At 45.6% G+C, this 19,448-nt stretch overlaps 1 protein-coding gene across 1 annotated transcript in view; it reads right to left on the reverse strand.

Moving 5' to 3' along the window:
- Positions 1-19,448, reverse strand: part of LOC140200588 (calcium/calmodulin-dependent protein kinase type II subunit alpha) — a 269,935-nt gene that overhangs the window by 100,811 nt on the left and 149,676 nt on the right. The window contains exon 3 of the mRNA XM_072264124.1: positions 19,251-19,310. Within this exon, the coding sequence (XP_072120225.1) occupies positions 19,251-19,310 (60 nt within the window). The remainder of the gene's footprint in view (positions 1-19,250; positions 19,311-19,448) is intronic.

Here is a 19,448-nt window from a genome sequence, read left to right on the forward strand (position 1 = left end):
GAAATCCATCTGCCACTTCTCAGCCCAGTTTTGCATCCTATCAATGTCCCGCTGTAAACTTTTTCAGCCCTCCACACTATCCACAACACTTCCAACCTTTGTGTCATCAGCAAACTTACTAACCCATCACTCCACCTCCTCATCCAGGTCACTTATAAACATCACGAAGAGAAGGGGTCCCAGAACCGATCCCCGAGGCACACCACTGGTCACCAAGCTCCATGCAGAATATGACCCGTCTACAACCACACTTTACCTTCTGTGGGCAAGCCAGTTCTGAATCCACAAAGCAATGTCCCCTTGGATCCCATGCCTCCTTACTTTCTCAATAAGCCTTGCATGAGACACCTTATCAAATGCCTTGCTGAAATCCATATACACTACATCCACTGCTCTACCTTCATCAATGTGTTTATTCACATCCTCAAAAAATTCAGTCAGTTTCATAAGGCACGATCTGCCTTTGGCTAAGCCATGCTGATTATTTTTAATCATATTATGCCTCTCCAAATGTTCACAAATCCTGCCTCTCAGGATCTTCTCCATCAACTTACCAACCACTGAAATAAGACTCACTGGTCTATAATTTCCTGGGCTATCTCTACTCCCCTTCTTGAATAAAGGAACAACATTTGCAACCCTCCAATCCTCCAGAACCTCTCCCGTCCCCATTGATGATGCAAAGATCATTGCCAGAGGCTCAGCAATTTCCTCACTCACTTCCCACAGTAGCCTAGGGTATATCCTGTCCGGTCCTGGTGATTTATCCAACTTGATGCTTTCCAAAAGCTCCAGCACATTCTCTTTCTTAATGTCTATATGTTCAAGCTTTTCAATCCACTGTCAGTCATCCCTACAATCACCAAGGTCCTTTTCCGTAGTGAATACTGAAGCAAAGAATTCATTAAGTACCTCCTCCAGTCCCACATTTTTCTACTGTCACATTTGATTGGTCCTATTCTCTCACGTCTATCCTCTTCCTTTTCACAATCTTGTAGAAGTTATATAAAGTGTAAAAGGGAGGTGAGAGTTGATATTGGACCACTGGAAAATGATGCTGGTGAGGTAGTAATGGGGGATAAAGAAATGGCAGATGAACTTAATGAGTACTTTGCACCAGTCTACACTGTGGAAGACACTAGCAGTGCGCCAGTGGTCTGTGAGTGTCTGGGATCAGGAGTGAGTGCCACTGCTTTTACAAAGAAAAAAGTGCCAGGCAAACTCAAAGGTCTTAAGGTGGATAAATCACTGGCACCAGATAGACTACATCCCGGAGTCCTGAGAGAGGTTGCTGAAGAGATAATGGATGCATTGGTCATAATCTATCAAGAATCACTTGATTCTGGCCTGGAGGACTCGAAGATTGCAAATGTCACTCCACTCTTTAAGATGGGAGGAAGGCAAAAGAAAAAAAAATTATAGCGGAAGTAGCCTAATCTCAGTGGTTAGGAAAGTGTTGGAGTCTATAAAAGATGAGGTTTCAGGGTACGTGGAGACGAATGATAAAATAAGTTAAAGTCAGCATGGTTTCTGTGATGGGAAATCTTGCCTGACAAATCTATTACAGTTCTTTGCGGAAGTAACAAGCAGGGTGGACAAAGGAGAGTCAGTGGATGTCATTTACTTGGATTTTCAGGAGGCATTTGATAAGGAGCCATACTTGAGTCTGCTTAACAAGATAAAATCCTATGGTGTTACAGGAAAGATACTGGCATGGATAAAGGAATGGCTGACAGGCAGGATGGATAAAAGGAGCCTTTTCTGGTTGGCTGCCAGTGATTACAGTGACTAGTAGCTAGTGGTGTTCCTCAGAGGTCAGTATTGGGACTGATACTTTTCATATTAGAAAACCATAGAAACCATAGAAAAACTACAGTACAAAAACAGGTCTTTTGGCCCTTCTTGGCTGTGCCAAACCATTTTCTGCCTAGTCCCACTGACCTGCATATACCTGTAAAAGGTCTTTGGATTATCCTTCACTTTGACTGCCAAGGCAACAACATGTCTTCTTTTAGCCCTCCTGATTTCCTTCTTAAGTATTTTCTTGCACTTTTTATACTCCTCAAGCACCTCATTTACTCCCTGTTTTCCTATACATGTCATACAACTTTCTTCTCTTCTTTATCGGAGTTGCAATTTCCCTTGAGAACCAAGGTTCCTTACTCCTATTCACTTTGCCTTTAATCCTGACAGGAACATACAAGCTCTGCACTCTCAAAATTTCTCCTTTGAAGGCTTCCCACTTACCAATCACATCCTTGCCGGAGAACAACCTGTCCTAATCCACGTTTTTTAGATCCTTTCTCATTTCTTCAAATTTGTTTGTCAATAATTTCGATAATAGAGTTGATGGCTTTGTGGCAAAGTTTGCAGATGATATGATGATAGGTGGAGGGGTAGGTAGTGCTGAGGAAGCAATGTGACTGCAGCAGGACTTAGACAAATTAGAAGAATGGGCAAAAAAGTGGCAGATGAAATACAGTGTTGTAAAACGTATGATAATACATTTTGGTAAAAGGAACAATAGTCGGGACTATTACCTAAATGGGGAGAAGGTTCAAACATCAGAGTACAGAGGGACTTTGAAGTCCTCAAGCAAGACTGCCAGAAGGTTAATTTACAGGTTGAGTCTGTTGTAAAGAAGGCAAATGCAAAGTTGGCATTTATTTCAAGGGGAATAGAATAGAAGACCATAAAACCATACCATACAGGAGAAGAAGTAGGCCATTTGGCCCATCGAGTCTGCCCTGCCATTCAATCATGGGCTGATCCAATTCTTCCTGTCATCCCACTCCCCTGCCTTCTCCCCATACCTGCCCTGGCTAATCAAGAACCTATCTATCTCTGCCTTGAATACACCCAATGACTTGGCCTCCACAGCCTCTTGTGACAACAAATTCCACAGATTTACCACCCTCTGACTAAAGTAATTTCTCCGTATCTCTGCTCTAAATGGACATCGTTCAATCCTGAAGTTGTGCCCTCTTGTCCTAGATTCCCCTACCATGGGAAATAACTTTGCCATATCTAATCTGTTCAGGCCTTTTAACATTCAGAATGTTTCTATGAGATCCCCCCTCATTCTCCTGAACTCCAGGGAATACAGCCCAAGAGCAGCCAGATGTTCCTCATACGGTAACCCTTTCATTCCTGGAAATATTCTCGTGAATCTTCTCTGAGGGAGGGAGGAGAAGATGGTGGTGTGACACAGCACGCGCGGCTGTTCCGAATGAATATCGATATGTGTAACTAGGGGTGCTGTGCATCAATCCGGATTTGATGGGGACAGCCGTGAAAGTGCAAAGGAACATCTGGAGTAACTTCTGAAATGCCTGCTTTGCTGCCACTGCTACTGTGCAATCGAGAATCTCCGGAGACGAAGGCCCCAAATCCTCAGCTTTGCATATCGCCTGTTGCCAGGGTCTGGGTTGAAACGCTTGGCAGAGTTGGTGCTTGGTGTCGAATAGGTGGTTGGAGGCTCGGAGTTTTTTGGACGGACTCGGAGTCGGACTGTGGTCAAATGCTTCCGGGATGCTGCATCGGCAAGTTGGTGGTGCTGAAGGTTCACCGTCTGTGTGAGATGATGGGACTTTCGAGAGACTCTGAGACTTTTACTGTGCCCATGGTCTGTTCTTATCAAATTACGGTATTGCTTTGCACTGTTGTAACTATACGTTATAATAATGTGGTTTCTGTTAGTTTTTATGTCGGTTTGTCATGTATTTTCGTGATATCATTCTTGAAAAACATTTTTATCATTTCTTAATGCATGCATTACTAAATGACAATAAAAGAGGACTGTGTATCCTCATAATCATAATAATATCCCTCTCTGATGTCAGTACAGTATATCCTTTCTAAAATAAGGAGCCCAAAACCGCACACAATACTCCAAGTGTGGTCTCACGAGTGCCTTATAGAGCCTCAACATCACATCCCTGCTCTTATATTCTATACCTCTAGAAATGAATGCCAACATTGCATTTGCCTTCTTCACAACTGACTCAACCTGGAGGTTAACCTTTAGGGTGTCTTGCACAAGGACTCCCAAGTCCCTTTGCATCTCTGAATTTTGAATTCTCTCCCTATCTAAATTGCCCATTTAGATTCTGCCCGTTTATTTCTTCCACCAAAGTGCATGACCATACACTTTCCAACATTGTATTTCATTTGCCACTTCTTTGCCCATTCCCTTAAACTATCTAGGTCTCTCTGCAGGCTCTCTGTTTCCTCAACACTACCCGCTCCTCCAACTATCTTTGTATCATCGGCAAATTTAGCCACAAATCCATTAATACTATAGTCCAAATCATTGGCATACATTGTAAAAAGCAGCAGTCCCAACACCAACCCCTGTGGAATTCCACTGGTGACCGGCAGCCAGCCAGAATAGGATCCCTTTATTCCCACTCTCTGTTTTCTGCCGACCAGCTAATGTTCCACCCATGCTAGTAACTTCCCTGTTATTCCATGGGCTCTTACCTTGCTAAGCAGCCTCATGTGCGGCACCTTGTCAAGGGCCTTCTGAAAATCCAAGTACATCACGTCTACCACATCTCCTTTGTCTACCCTGCTTGCAATTTCCTCAAGAAATTGCAGTAGGTTAGTCAGAAAGGATTTTCCTTTCAGGAAACCATGCTGGCTTTGGCCAATCTTGTCATGTGCCTCCAGGTACTCCATAATCTCATCCTTAACAATCGATTCCAACAACTTCCCAACCACTGATGTCAGGCTAACAGGTCTATAGTTTCCTTTCTGCTGCCTCCCACCCTTCTTAAATAGTGGAGTAACATTTGCTATTTTCCAGTCATCAGGTATAATGCCAGAATCTATTGATGCTTGAAAGATCATCGTTAATGCCTCCGCAATCTCTCCAGCTACTTTCTTCCGAACCCGAGGGTGCATTCCATCAGGTCCAGGAGATTTATCCACCATCACACCATTAAGCTTCCTGAGCACCTTCTCAGTTGTAATTTTCACTGCACAAACTTCACTCCCCGACACTCTTGAATGTCCAGTATACTGCAGACGTCTTCCACCATGAAGACTGATGTAAAATACAAATTCAGTTCCTCTGCCATCTCTGCATTTCTATTACAATATCTCCAGCATCATTTTGTATTGGTCCTATATCTACCCTGGACTCTCTTTTACCCTTTAGTATCTTTTAGTCTCTTCTTTGAAATTAGTTGTCAGCTTTCTCTCATAATTCATCTTTTCCTTCCTAATGACCTTCTTAGTTTCCTTCTGCAAGTTTTTAAAAGCTCCCCAATCCTCTATCTTCCCACTAGTTTTGGCTTCCTTGTATGCCCTCTCTTTTGCTTTTACTTTGGCTCTGACTTCACTTGTCAGCCACGGTAGTGTCCTTCTTCCCTTTGAAAATTTCTCCTTATTTGGAATATATATTTTCAGCAGATACTCCAGCCATTGCTGCTCTGCTGTCTTTCCTGCAAATGTCCCTTTCCAGTCAACTTCGGCCAGTTCCCCTCTCAAGCCATTGTCATTTCCTTTATTCCACTGAAATACCGACACATTGGATTTTATTTTTTCTCTCTCAAATTTCAATGTGAACTGGATCATACTGTGATCACTGTTTCTTAAGGGTTCCTTAACCTTAATCTCTCCTATCACCTCCGGATCATTGCACAACACCCAATCCAGCACAGCCGATCCCCTAGTGGGCTCAACAACAAGCTGTTCTAAAAAAGCCATCCCTTAGACATTCTACAAATTCTCTCTCTTGAGGTCCAGTATTGACCTGGTTTTCCCAACCCACTTTCATGTTAAAATGCCCAACGATTATCATGACATTGCCCTTCTGACACACCTTTTCTATCTCCTGCTGTAATTTGTAATCCACATCCCAGCTGCTGTTTGGAGGCCTGTATACAACTGCCATTCGGGTCCTTTTACCCTTGTCATTTCTTAACTCAACCCATAGAGACTCTACACCTTCCAATCCTATGTCATCTCTTTCCAATGATTTAATATTATTTCTTATACACAGAGCCACACCACCCCCTCTGACTACTAACCTATCTTTCCAATACACCGTTTATCTTGGACGTTCATCTCCCAATGGCAGCCAGCCTTTAGCCAAGTTTCGGAGATGGCCACAACGTCATCCTTGCCAATCTGTAGCTGAATTTCAAGATCATCCATTTTATTTCTTATGCTGCGTGCATTCAAATACAACACTTTCAGTCCAGTACTTGTTACGTTCTGTTTCAACTGCACCATGTCCCTATTGCCCTGTAACTCATGCCACTGGCTTTGATTAAACCTCATCTCCTGCCTGTTCTTTTTATAATCTCTGTTGCATGCTATCTTTGATTTATTTCTGTTTTCCCCTTCCTCAGCCCTATCACTCCGGTTGCCATCACCCTGCCAAATTATTTCAAACCCTCCCTAACAGCTCCATTAAATGTGCCACTGGGATATTGGACCCCTTTGGGTTCAGGTGTATCCCGTCCTTTTTGTACAGGTCGTACCTCTCCCCTGAAGAGGCCCCAATTATCCAGGAATCTGAATCCCTGCCCCCTACACCAGTCTCTCAGCCACGTATTGATACACTTGATCATGCTATTCTTGCACTCACCAGCAATCCTGAGATTACTACCCTAGAGGTCCTGCCTTTCAGCTTCCTACCTAACTCCCTGAATTCTCTCTTCAGGACCTCCTCCCTTTTTCTACCTATATCATTGGTACCAATGTGTACCAAGACTTCTGGCTGTTTACCCTCTCCCTTAAGAATACTCTGCACCCAATCCGAGACATCTCGTACCCTGGCACCTGGGAGGCAACACACCATGCGGGTATCTCTACCAGGCTGACAGAACCTCCTGTCTGTTCCCCTCCCTATGGTATCCCCTGTGACTACCGCATTCCTCATCTTCCTCTTTCCCTTCCGCACCACGGAACCAGGCTCAGTGCCAGAGACCCGATCGCCGTGGTCGTCCTCTGTCAAGTCATCTCCCTCAACAGCATCCAAAACGAGATAACGATTACTGAGGGGGTTGGCCACAGGAGTGCTCTGTACTATCGGAGCTCTTCCCATCTCCTCCCTGACAGTCACCCACTTGTCTAACTCCTGCAGCCTCGGGTTGACTAACTCCTTGTAGCTCCTCTCTGTCTCCTGTTCACTTTCCCTAATAAGCTGTAGGTCATGAAGCTGCAGCTCCAGATCCCTCACACGGTCTCTCAGGAGCTGCATGTCGGTGCACCTGGCGCAGGTATGGCCATCTGGGAGACTGGAAAACTCCCAGGATTCCCACATCCGACAACCAGAGCAAAATATGAAAGCAAGGAGCTAATGCTAAGCCGTTGTAAGACACTAGTCAGGCCACACTTGGAGAATTGTCAACAGATTTGGCCCCATACTTCAGAAAGGATGTGTTGTCATGGGAGAAAGCCAAGAGGAGGTTGATAAGGATGATTCCAGGTATGAAGGGGTTAACATGTGAGGAGTGTTTGGCAGCTTTGGCCCTGTACTCACTGGAATTTAGAAGAATGCAGGGGGATCTCATTGAAACCTACTGAATATTGAAAGGACTAGATAGGGTGGATGTACAGAGGATGTTTCCTGTAGTGGGGGTATCCAGAACGAAAGGGCACAGCCTCACAGCCTTTTAGAAAAAAAGATGTAAGGGGAATTGTTTTCGCCAGAGAGCAGTGAATCTGTGGAATGCTCTGCCACAGACTGCGGTGGAGGCCAAGTGCGTGGGGATATTTAAGGCGGAAGTTGATCGTTTCTTGGTCGGTCAGGACATTAAAGGATATGACAAGAAGGCAGGTATATGGGATTGAGTGGGTTCCAGGATCAGCCATGATGGAACGGTGGAGCAGATTTGATGGGCTGAATGGCCTAATTCTGCTCCTGTATCTTATGGTCTTACAGATGATGTCTGAATTGACCTCTGAACTCCAGTGCCCTGATTGGCATAGCACTGTGCTAACTACTCTGTCACCATGGCAGCCTATACCTGCACTGCACTCTCTCTGTAACTGTGACACTTTATTCTGCATTCTGCTATTGTTTTACCTTGTTCTATCTCAATGCACTGTGTAATGATCTGATCTGTGTGAACAGTGTGCAAGACAAGCTTCTCACTGTATCTCGGTACACGTGACAATAATAAACCAATTCCAATTGCAAAAACCAGAAACGCATTTTTACTTTTTTTGGGGGCGATGGTGTTGAAGAGGTTGAATTGTGTGCCAGTAACAGACTGTGTACATCAACCAAGTAACCTGATACTTTAATAACTTCCTCTCAATCGTGGCAATTAATTTAATTGTATTTACAAGAATCAATCACTCTGAATGCTGAGAGTTCCAGTTTCACCATGCCTGCCTGACATCGGTGCTTGTATAACACCACAGTGTCTAATAGATTTAGATAATATGCAAATAGGTGCCAGGCCACTCGGTTTTCTGAGATCCTCGTGTGTGTGTGTGTGTGTGTGTGAGGATAATCAGGCACCTCCGGCCTTTCTAGTTGCTGAACAACTCAATTATAAAGCGCCTTCTAAAAGCATGCGGTTCAGAGTGATTCTCTGGAGTTAGACGCTGAATTATCCATGAGGCAGATAGAGAGAAGGGCAACATATTATTTGGCAGAAATCAGGGAATGAGATGCAAGGGATTCTGCAGATGCTGGAAATCCAGAGCAACACACACAAAAAGCTGGAGGAATTCTGTGGGTCAGGTAGCATCTACGGAGGGGAATAAACAGTTGATATTTTGGGTTGAAATCCCCTCTCCACCCCCTTCCCTTTATTCCATGTCCACTGTTCTCTCCCATCTTCGTTGGCCCTCTGTCACTTACCCTCATCGCCTCCAGGCTTCTCATAAATACAAAAGATTGTGCAGATGTTGGAAATCCAGGGTAACACACACAAAATGCTGAAGGAACTCTCCAGTCGTACGAGCTGGATTGCCTTCATCTGCGGCTGACCCAGCACGAGATGAGCAACTGCTGTGTGCTTGTGTGCGCAAACACTTGGCTCCAGGTCAACATGTCATTCACCGTCAATCTTGCCATGCCACTTGGGCAAATAGTGTTTTGCGACTGCATGTGCTATCCTAACCACATGGACTGTGTGTGACTGTATGGACTGTGTTGTGCTCCTTGGCCCTGGAGAAACACTGCTTATTTGACTGTATACATATGTATGGTTGAATGACAATTACACTTGAACTTCAACTCAGCAGTTCAGGCAGCATCTATCGATGGAATAAACAGTTGATGTTTCAGGCCAAGATCCTTTATCAGGACCTCCCATAATTCCAAGTCTCCCCTCCCTTACTTGCCTATCTTCATCCCTCCTATCCCCCACCAGCTCTTGCTCCACCTAATTGACACGGGCTCTCTCCCCTCTTTCTTCCAAATCTCGATGAAGGGTCTCGACTCGAAATGCTGACTGTCGATTTTCCTCTCCAGATACTGCCTGACCGGCTGAGTTTCTCCAGTGCGTTGTTGTGCGGCTGAGGGAAGAGATGACCACCCTGAATCATCAGGAGTAGCTGGATTTGGAATTTCATGGGACCGTAGCTTCACTGGCACATCAAACCCTGACACAGCTCTGCTTCTCTGCTTCTCTGGGCTGAAAGCTTCCCTTATAACCTCTGGCCATCTCATTATAGGAAGCTTCAGAGAGGGTACTGAGGAGATTGAGCAGGCTGCTGCATGGATTACAGAAACACACATCAAAGTTGCTGGTGAACACAGCAGGCCAGGCAGCATCTGTAGGAAGAGGTGCAGTCGACGTTTCAGGCCGAGACCCTTCGTCAGGACTAACTAAAGGAAGAGTGAGTAAGGGATATGAAAGTTGGAGGGGGAGGGGGAGATTCAAAATGATAGGAGAAGACAGGAGGGGGAGGGATGGAGCCAAGAGCTGGACAGGTGATTGGCAAAAGGGGATACGAGAGGATCATGGGACAGGAGGTCCGGGAAGAAAGACAAGGGGGGGGGGGACCCAGAGGATGGGCAAGGGGTATATTCAGAGGGACAGAGGGAGAGAAAGGAGAGTGAGAGAAAGAATGTGTGCATAAAAATAAGTAACAGATGGGGTACGAGGGGGAGGTGGGGCCTTAGCGGAAGTTAGAGAAGTCGATGCTCATGCCATCAGGTTGGAGGCTACCCAGACGGAATATAAGGTGTTCCTCCAACCTGAGTGTGGCTTCATCTTTACAATAGAGGAGGCCGTGGATAGACATGTCAGAATGGGAATGGGATGTGGAATTAAAATGTGTGGCCACTGGGAGATCCTGCTTTCTCTGGCGGACAGAGCGTAGATGTTCAGCAAAGTGGTCTCCCAGTCTGCGTCGGGTCTCGCCAATATATAAAAGGCCACATCGGGAGCACCGGATGCAGTATATCACCTCAGTCGACTCACAGGTGAAGTGTTGCCTCACCTGGAAGGACTGCTTGGGGCCCTGAATGGTGGTAAGGGAGGAAGTGTAAGGGCATGTGTAGCACTTGTTCTGCTTACACGGATAAGTGTCAGGAGGGAGATCAGTGGGGATGAGTGGACAAGGGAGTTGCGTAGGGAGCGATTCCTGCGGAATGCAGAAAGAGGGGGGGAGGGAAAGATGTGCTTAGTGGTGGGATCCCATTGGAGGTGGCGGAAGTTACGGAGAATAATATGTTGGACCCGGAGGCTGGTGGGGTGGTAGGTGAGGACCAGGGGAACCCTATTCCTAGTGGGGTGGCGGGATGATGGAGTGAGAGCAGATGTACGTGAAATGGGGGAGATGCGTTTAAGAGCGGAGTTGATAGTGGAGGAAGGGAAGCCCCTTTCTTTAAAAAAGGAAGACATCTCCCTCATCCTAGAATGAAAAGCCTCATCCTGAGAGCAGATGCGGCGGAGACGGAGGAATTGCGAGAAGGGGATGGCGTTTTTGCAAGAAACAGGGTGAGAAGAGGAATAGTCCAGATAGCTGTGAGAGTCAGTAGGCTTATAGTAGACATCAGTGGATAAGCTGTCTCCAGAGACAGAGACAGAAAGATCTAGAAAGGGGAGAGAGGTGTTGGAAATGGACCAAGTAAACCCGAGGGCAGGGTGAAAGTTGGAGGCAAAGTTAATAAAGTCAACGAGTTCTGCATGCGTGCAGGAAGCAGCGCCAATGCAGTCGTCGATGTAGCGAAGGAAAAGTGGGGGACAGATACCAGAATAGGCACGGAACATAGATTGTTCCACAAACCCAACAAAAAGGCAGGCATAGCTAGGACCCATAGGGGTGCCCATAGCTACACCTTTAGTTTGGAGGAAGTGGGAGGAGCCAAAGGAGAAATTATTAAGAGTAAGGACTAATTCCGCTAGACAGAGCAGAGTGGTGGTAGAGGGGAACTGATTAGGTCTGGAATCTAAAAAGAAGCGTAGAGCTCTGAGACCCTCCTGATGGGGGATGGAAGTATATAAGGACTGGACATCCATGGTGAAAATAAAGCGGTGGGGGCCAGGGAACTTAAAATCATCAAAAAGTTTAAGAGCGTGAGAAGTGTCACGAACATAGGTCGGAAGGGATTGAACAAGGGGGGATAAAACTGTGTTGAGGTATGCAGAAACAAGTTCGGTGGGGCAGGAGCGAGCTGAGACAATAGGTCAGCCAGGACAGGCAGGTTTGTGGATCTTGGGTAGGAGGTAGAAACGGGAAGTGCGGGGTGTGGGAACTATAAGGTTGGTAGCAGTGGATGGGAGATCCCCTGAGTGGATAAAGTCAGTGATGGTGTGGGAGACAATGGCAGAAAACATCCTCTTCATATCCACTTCATCAAGCCCTTTCACCATTTGAAAGGTTACAATGAGGTCACCCCTCATTCTTCTGAATTCCAGTGAACACTGGCCCGGAGCCATCAAATGCTCATCATATGACAAGCCCTTTAATCCTGGAAACAATTTCATGAACCGCCTTTGACCCCTCTCCAGTTTCAGCAGCTCATTTCTAAGATAAAGGGCTCAAGACTCTTCACAATACTCCAAGTGAGGTCTCACCAGTGCCTTATAAAGTTTCCTGGTGCTCCTTAGTGGGGTCATGATCGAGGGGTAAATAGGAGGAGGTATCCGCGAGTTGTCGCTGTGCCTCGGCAAGGTAGAGGTCAATACGCCAGACTACAACAGCACCCCCCTTATCGGCGGGTTTAATAATAAGGTTAGGATTAGTGCGGAGGGAGTGGAGAGCAGAGCGTTCCGAAGGAGTGAGGTTGGAATGGGAACAAGGTGCGGTGAAGTCGAGACGGTTGATGTCCCGTTGGCAATTAGCGATAAAGAGATCCAGAGCAGGCAGAAGACCAGAGCGGGGTGTCCATGAAGAGGAGGAGGGTTGAAGATGGGAGAAGGGGTCATCGGTGGGGGTGGAAGAGTCCTTGCCGAAGAAGTAGGCTTGGAGATAGAGACGGCGGAAGAAAAGTTCCGCATCATGGCAAACACGGAACTCACTGAGGTGTGGGCGAAGGGGGACAAACGTGAGGGATTAGAGAGTTTGTCTTATTGGGACAGGTTGAGTGAAAAAGGGGGTTCTCTTTGGAGTGAAGGAGGATGAGAGGTGACTCAGTCGAGGTGTACAAGATGATAATAGGCATAGATTGAGTGGACAGCCAGTGACTTTTTCCTCAGGGTGGAAATGACTAATACAAGAGGGCTTAATTTTAAGGTGATTGGAGAAAAGTATTGGGGGAGGGGAGTCAGAGGCAGGCTTTTACTCAGAGAGTGGTGAATGTGTGGAACCCCCTGCCAGGGGTGGTGGTAGAGACAGATCAATTAGGGACATTTAAGGGACTCTTAAATAGACACAGGGATGATAGAAGATTGGAGGAGTATGTGGGAGGGAAGGGCTAGATTAATCTTGGAGTAGGTTAGAAGATCGTCATAACATGATGGGCTGAAGGGCCTGTACTATGCTGTAGTGTTCTAGGTTCCATGTTCTTTCTACAGGGAAATTGCAGAGCAGGTAAACAACAAGGAGCAAAATCACAACAAAGCAGATTGTGAAGCGGAGAGTCCATCTTATCACACAGGAGGTCAATTCAAGACTCTTATAACAGTGGGGTAGGAGCTGTCCTTGGGCCTGGTGGGACGTGCTTTCAGGCTTTTGTATCTTCTGCCCGATGGGAGAGGGGAGACGAGAGAATGTCTGGGGTGGGTGGGGTCTTCGATTATGCTGGCTGCACAACATTCTGGGCTGGAAGGACTGTTCTGAGCTGTACTGTTCGATGTTCTCTCCACCACCACTACTTTATCATTTCCTGTCAGAGTCACCTTATGTACAGACATTCCTGTGCCCAGTGTCATTTTATGGACATACAATTGATCTGGGTATATAAGCTATATTATGTATTTATACTTGTGCATTTACCTTGTATTTTTTTCATTCTTCTGTTTATGTTATTATGTTTGTTTTATATGCTGCACCGTAACAATTACTGCAGAGTAACATTATTTCATTCTCCTTTAGACTTGTTCAGGTTCAAGTTTAATTGTCATTTAACCAAACATGAATACCCATGAGTACAGTCAAATGAAACAGTGTTCGTCTGGAGCCAAGGTACAAAACACAGTACGAACAGGCACAAACAGCACACAGCACATATAGGCATCCGTTAGTCTCGTGAGACCATGGATTTGCACCTTGGAAGGTTTCCAGGGCGCAGGCCTGGGCAAGGTTGTATGGAAGACCGGCAGCTGCCCATGCTGCAAGTCTCCCCTCTCCACACCAGCGATGTTGTCCAAGGGAAGGGCACTAGGGCTGATACAGCTTGGCACCGGTGTTGTCACAGAACAATGTGTGGTTAAGTGCCTTGCTCGAGGACACAACACGCTGCCTCAGCTGAGGCTCCAACTAGCGACCTTCAGTTCACTAGACCGACGCCTTAACCACTTGGCCACGTGTCAACACACAGCATATATAGTATATATAATTGTTATAGCAGAAAAACATACAATTACATTTTTAAAATCTTTTTATTGATACATAATCTTCTACAACTTTAAAATGGTACAAGATTACAGCAAATTGATATATATAGCTACTAAAGCTGAAGAAAAAAACATCAAAAAAGAATAATATGATAATGAAAGAAAGTATTTTTTTATAAAGAAAAGAAGGAAAAAGAGAACCCCAACTACTAAAAGAAATAAAACAGTAAATACAAGAGAAAGGAGAAGAAAAAAGAGAGAAAAAAAACCCATGGAACCAACTCCCGGAGCAATATGACTTACAATCATCTCTATAAATAAAGAAGAAAAATCATCAACTGCCAATTCACATTTATATAAAATAAGAGTGGAAGGAAAAACATACAAAAAATGTATGCAAAAACATACAATTACAAAAAGAATTCATGTATAAATAAAATTATTAATACTGCCCAAGTCGCTGAGTGTCGTGGCCTGTAGATTGACGGTGCATGGGATGTTGTCCTGGAGCCAGGTTTCTGCAAGAACGAACCCACAGCAGTTCCTCATATTACACAGTGCAGCCACAGTTGGCTGCAATCCAGTTTGTCTTCCACTGAGTGAAAACTGGAGGGCAGCACTGATGGGAGTGGCCAGCCCCAAACCCAACAGCACACACCCAACTCCAGTGTTTTCTTCCCCGGCGACTGTAATAGGTGACCATGAGGCATGAGGGCCCGGTCCACACCACAACCTAGGCCATGCAGCTCCCTGACTTTTGTTCTCACTAATGAACCTGTGTACTTGTGTACTAGGAATAACATTAAACGATCTTGAATCTTCAGTGTCCCATGTTCAAGTATGCATCTGGACAGAATGCTTTCCAAGGTGATATGCTGAGCTGCAAGGTTGCACAGCAGAAGTTTGCAGACACAGGACTGCAGGAGGGAACGCTGTTTCTGAAGTAGCTCCAGCTCTGATTGAACAATTATCTCATCATCGGTCACAAAGAGGGGACGCTGCAGACGGTTACAACCACAGCAGGTGACACACCAGGTACTTCATGCATCAGCAGCACCACGAACAGCCGCGAGATGTTCCTAAGGTGGCGGTTCTGACTGACGGCAATCCATTGGTGGCACAGCTAGGCCCAGCCACACATCGTCCGGTGATGTGGGACGGAAAAACAACAACAAAAAGCTGAGCCACCTCGTCTCGGGAAGGAGCTTGGCCAAGACTCACTCAAGAGAAATTCCAGAGGTTTTCAGATATATGAGCAGAATTAGGCCATTCGGCCCATCAAGACTGCTCCAACATTCGATCATGGCTGATTTTTTTTATCTCTCTCAACCCCATTCTCCTGCCTTCTCCCCATAACCTTTGACACCCTGACTAATCAAAAACCTATCAGCCTCCGCTTTAAATATACCCGATGATTTGGTCTCCACCACCATCTGTGGCAATGAATTCCACAGATTCACCACCGTCTGGTTGAAGAAATTCCTCCTCATCTCCATTCTAAAGGGATGTTTCTCTATTCTGATGCTGTGCCCTCTGGTCCTAGACTCCCCCTCTATAAGAAACACTCTCTCCACATCCACTCTATCTGGACCTTTCAATATGCAAAAGGTTTCAATGAGATCCCCCCTCATTCTTCTAAACTCCAGTGAGTACAGGCCCAGAGCATCAAACTCATCTTGTACATTAACCCTTTTATTCTCATTTGGGAATAAATGGAAAGTAGAGTGTATTACCACAGCCAGCCTTGAAGTGCCAAACTCTGGAAGCCGACCATGGTTATCACAGCCAGTCTCTGGAGGTCTGGAGCCAAACTACTGCTGACTGACTCCAGAGCCAAACCCAAACAAAGGTTGCCTCTGGAGTCCACAGCCAAACTCTGGAGGTTGGACTTGGATGGAATGCAGAGCCTGTCCCCAGAGTTTCACAGTGCCAAATCTCCGGAGGTTGGATATAGATAGAATGCAGAGCGAGTTACCACAGCCAGAGACTCACAGTGATAATTCTCCGGTGGTTGGATATAGACAGAATGCAGAACCTTTTACCACAGTCAGAGTCTCACAGTGACAATTCTCCGGAGGTTAGGTATGGACAGAATGCAGAGCGAGTTACCATAGGCAGAGTTTCACAGTGCCAAGTCTCCGGAGGTTAGGTATGGACAGAATGCAGAGCGAGTTACCACGGGCAGAGTCTCACAGTGACAACAACCCTGCTGAACTTCACCAATTGCTCTCTCTTTGCACTGCTTGTTATTATATATATATATATATTTATATATACTAAACTTCACCCCTGAATCCTTACTTTCTCGTTGCAGATTCCTCAAAGATTCCCTTGAATGTGGCCACACAAGTAACTAGTTTGATAAGAGTGGTGTACTTCACCCTCACCGGTCAGGGTAAGCCTCAACCACTTCCTCATTCCAAGTACAAAACAATCTCTGCGTGAAAAAGTTACCCCTTAGGTTCCTATGGAAACTCTGAAGGTCCCAGTACACAAAGTTCTCAAATCTACAAACAAACAATTAGTTAAACTGACAATTGATCCCACAGTTAGAGGCCTTATTGCTATTGCACATTTTCACCACGAAGGGAGTGCCCACAAGAATTGATTCAACAGGTGGTCAAAGCTGGCCAACGCACCGCTGGCACCAGCCTACCCACCATCAGGGACATATACACAGAAAGGAACTAGAAAAGTCCATAAGACCTTAAGATATAGGAGCAGACTTAGGCCATGTGGCCCATTGAGTCTGCACCACCATTTCATCACGGCTGTTCCATTTTCCCTCTCAGCCCCAATCGCCTTCATTCTCCCTGTATCCCTTCATGCCCTGACCAATCAAGAATCTATCAACCTCTGCCTTAAATCTACATAAAGACTTGGCCTCCACAGTTGCCTGTGGCAGCGAATTCTACAGATTCACCACGCCCTGGCTAAAGAAATTCCTCCTCATCTCCATTCTAAAAGGACACCCCTTTATTCTGAGGCTGTGTCCTCTGTCTTAGACTCTCCCCCCTACAAGTTAACCTTTGTCTGTCCTGCTTTTTATTCAAAGAAATCCAACAGATTTGTCAGGCAAGATTTTGCCTTGAGGAAACCATGCTGACTATGGCCTATTTTATCATGTGCCTCCAAGTACCCCAAAACCACATCCTTAACAATCGATTCCAACATCTTCTTAACCACTGAGGTCAGATAATTCCCTTTCTTCTGCCCCTCTCCCTTCTTGAAGAGTGGAATGACATTTGCAATTTCCCAGTCTTCCAAAACCATTCTAGAATCTGTTGGCTCCATGATCTCTTGAACCACCTCTTTCAGAAACCTGAGGCGGACATCATCAGGCCCAGGTGATTTGTCTGCCTTCAGACCTTTCAGTTTCCCAAGAACCCTCTCCCTAGTAATGGTAACTTCACACACCACATGACCCCTGACACCTGGAACTTCCACCATAGTACTGGGGGCTTCGACAGTGAAGACTGATGCAAAATACTTATTCAGTAAAAGGGTCAGTAACATCATGAAGGATTCCACCCAGCCTGTTCATGAACTGTTTGTCCCATTTTTATCAGGGAGGAGGCTACGTAGCATCCACCCCAGGCCCATCAGTCTCAAAAATAGTTACTTTCCCCAAGCAGTGATGCTGATCAACACCTCCACCCACTAACCCACCCCTCCACACCCCCAACCACCACGACTTTATCATTTCCTGTCAGTCACCTTCTGTACAGACATTCCTGTGCCCAGCATCACTTTATGGACATACAATTAATCTATGTATATAAGCTATTTTATGTACTTATATTTATTGTATTTTTTATTATTGTGTTTATTATTGTTGTTTTTTAAAGGGTTAATTGAAAAAGAAATTTAGGAGAATGAGGTGGGATTTCATCGAACGTACCAAATATTGACAAGGTCAGTGACCAGTGGAGTGCCTCAGGGATCTGTTCTGGGACCCTTACTCTTCGTGATTTTTATAAATGACCTGGATGAGGAAGTGGAGGGATGGATTAGTAAGTTTGCTGATGACACAAAGGTTGGAGGTGTTGTGGATAGTGTGGAGGGCTGTCAGAGGTTACAGTGGGACATTGATAGGATGCAAAACTGGGCTGAGAAGTGGCAGATGGAGTTCAACCCAGATAAGTGTGAAGTGGTTCATTTTGATAGGTCAAATATGATGGCAGAATATTGATGGTAAGACTCTTGGCAGTGTGGAGGATCAGAGGGATCTTGGGGCCTGAGTCCATCGGACGTTCAAAGCAGCTGCGCAGGTTGACGCTGTGGTTAAGAAGGCATATGGTGTATTGGCCTTCATTAATCGTTGAATTGAATTTAGGAGCCAAGTGGTAATGTGTGCAGCTATATAGGACCCTGGTCAGACCCCCTTGGAGAACTGTGCTCAGTTCTGGTTGCCTCACTACAGGAAGGATGTGGAAGCCATAGTAAGGAGATGTTACCTGGATTGGGGAGCATGCCTTATGAGAACAAGTTGAGTGAACTCGGCCTTTTCTCCTTGGAGCAACGGAGGATGAGAGGTGACCTGATCGAGGTGTATAAGATGATGAGAGGCATTGATCATGTGGATAGTCAGAGGCTTTTTCCCAGGGCTGAAATGATTGCCACAAGAGGACACAGGCTTAATGTGCTGGGAAGTAGGTACAGAGGAGATGTCAGGGGTAAGTTTTTTACGCAGAGAGTGGTGAGTGTGTGGAATGGGCTGCCAGCGATGGTGGTGGAGGTGGATACGATAGGGTCTTTTAAGAGACTTTTGGATAGGTACACGGAGCTTAGTAAAATAGAGGGCTATGGGGAAGTCTAGTAATTTCTACGGTAGGGATGTGTTCGGTACAACTTTGTGGGCCGAAGGGCCCGTATTGTGTTGTAGGTTTTCAATGTTTCTATGTTTCTATATTGAAAGGCCTTGATACAGCAGATGCAGAGAGGATGTTTCCTATAGTGGGGGAGTATAGGACCAGAGGGCACAGACACAGAATAGAGGGATATCCATTTCGTACAGAAATGAGGAGGAAATTCTTTAGCCAGATAGTGGTAAGTCTGTGGAATTTGTTGCCATAGATGGCTGTGGAGGACAAGTCATTGGATATATTTAAAGTAGAGGTTGATAGGTTTTTTGATTAGTCAGGGAGTCAAAGGTTATGGACATGAGAATGGGGTTGAGATGGAAAATAAATCAGCGATATTGTATTGTGGAGCAGATGCGATGGGTCAAGCTGCTCAATCGTGCTCTTAGTGGTATGGTCTTATGGAATGACAGCATGAGTTCTATGGCTTCTGGACCAGTTGCCCTTCACCCTACCGTAAGCGTTTACCTACCGATATTAGGATGTTTGAGGGAACGGCATATCCGAGCTTCTCTCTCCAGTTTCTGGTGATCTGCAAAAGAAAGGGAGGCGTGATTAACACAACACTGCACCTTAGACAGTCAGCATCTCACAGATGTACTGCAGAGAACATTCTAGTTGGTTCCATCACCGCCTGGTACGGAGCCTCCGACGTACGGGATCATAAGAA

This window comes from Mobula birostris, chromosome 7 (assembly GCF_030028105.1).
Source record: "Mobula birostris isolate sMobBir1 chromosome 7, sMobBir1.hap1, whole genome shotgun sequence".
Lineage (NCBI taxonomy): Eukaryota > Metazoa > Chordata > Chondrichthyes > Myliobatiformes > Myliobatidae > Mobula > Mobula birostris.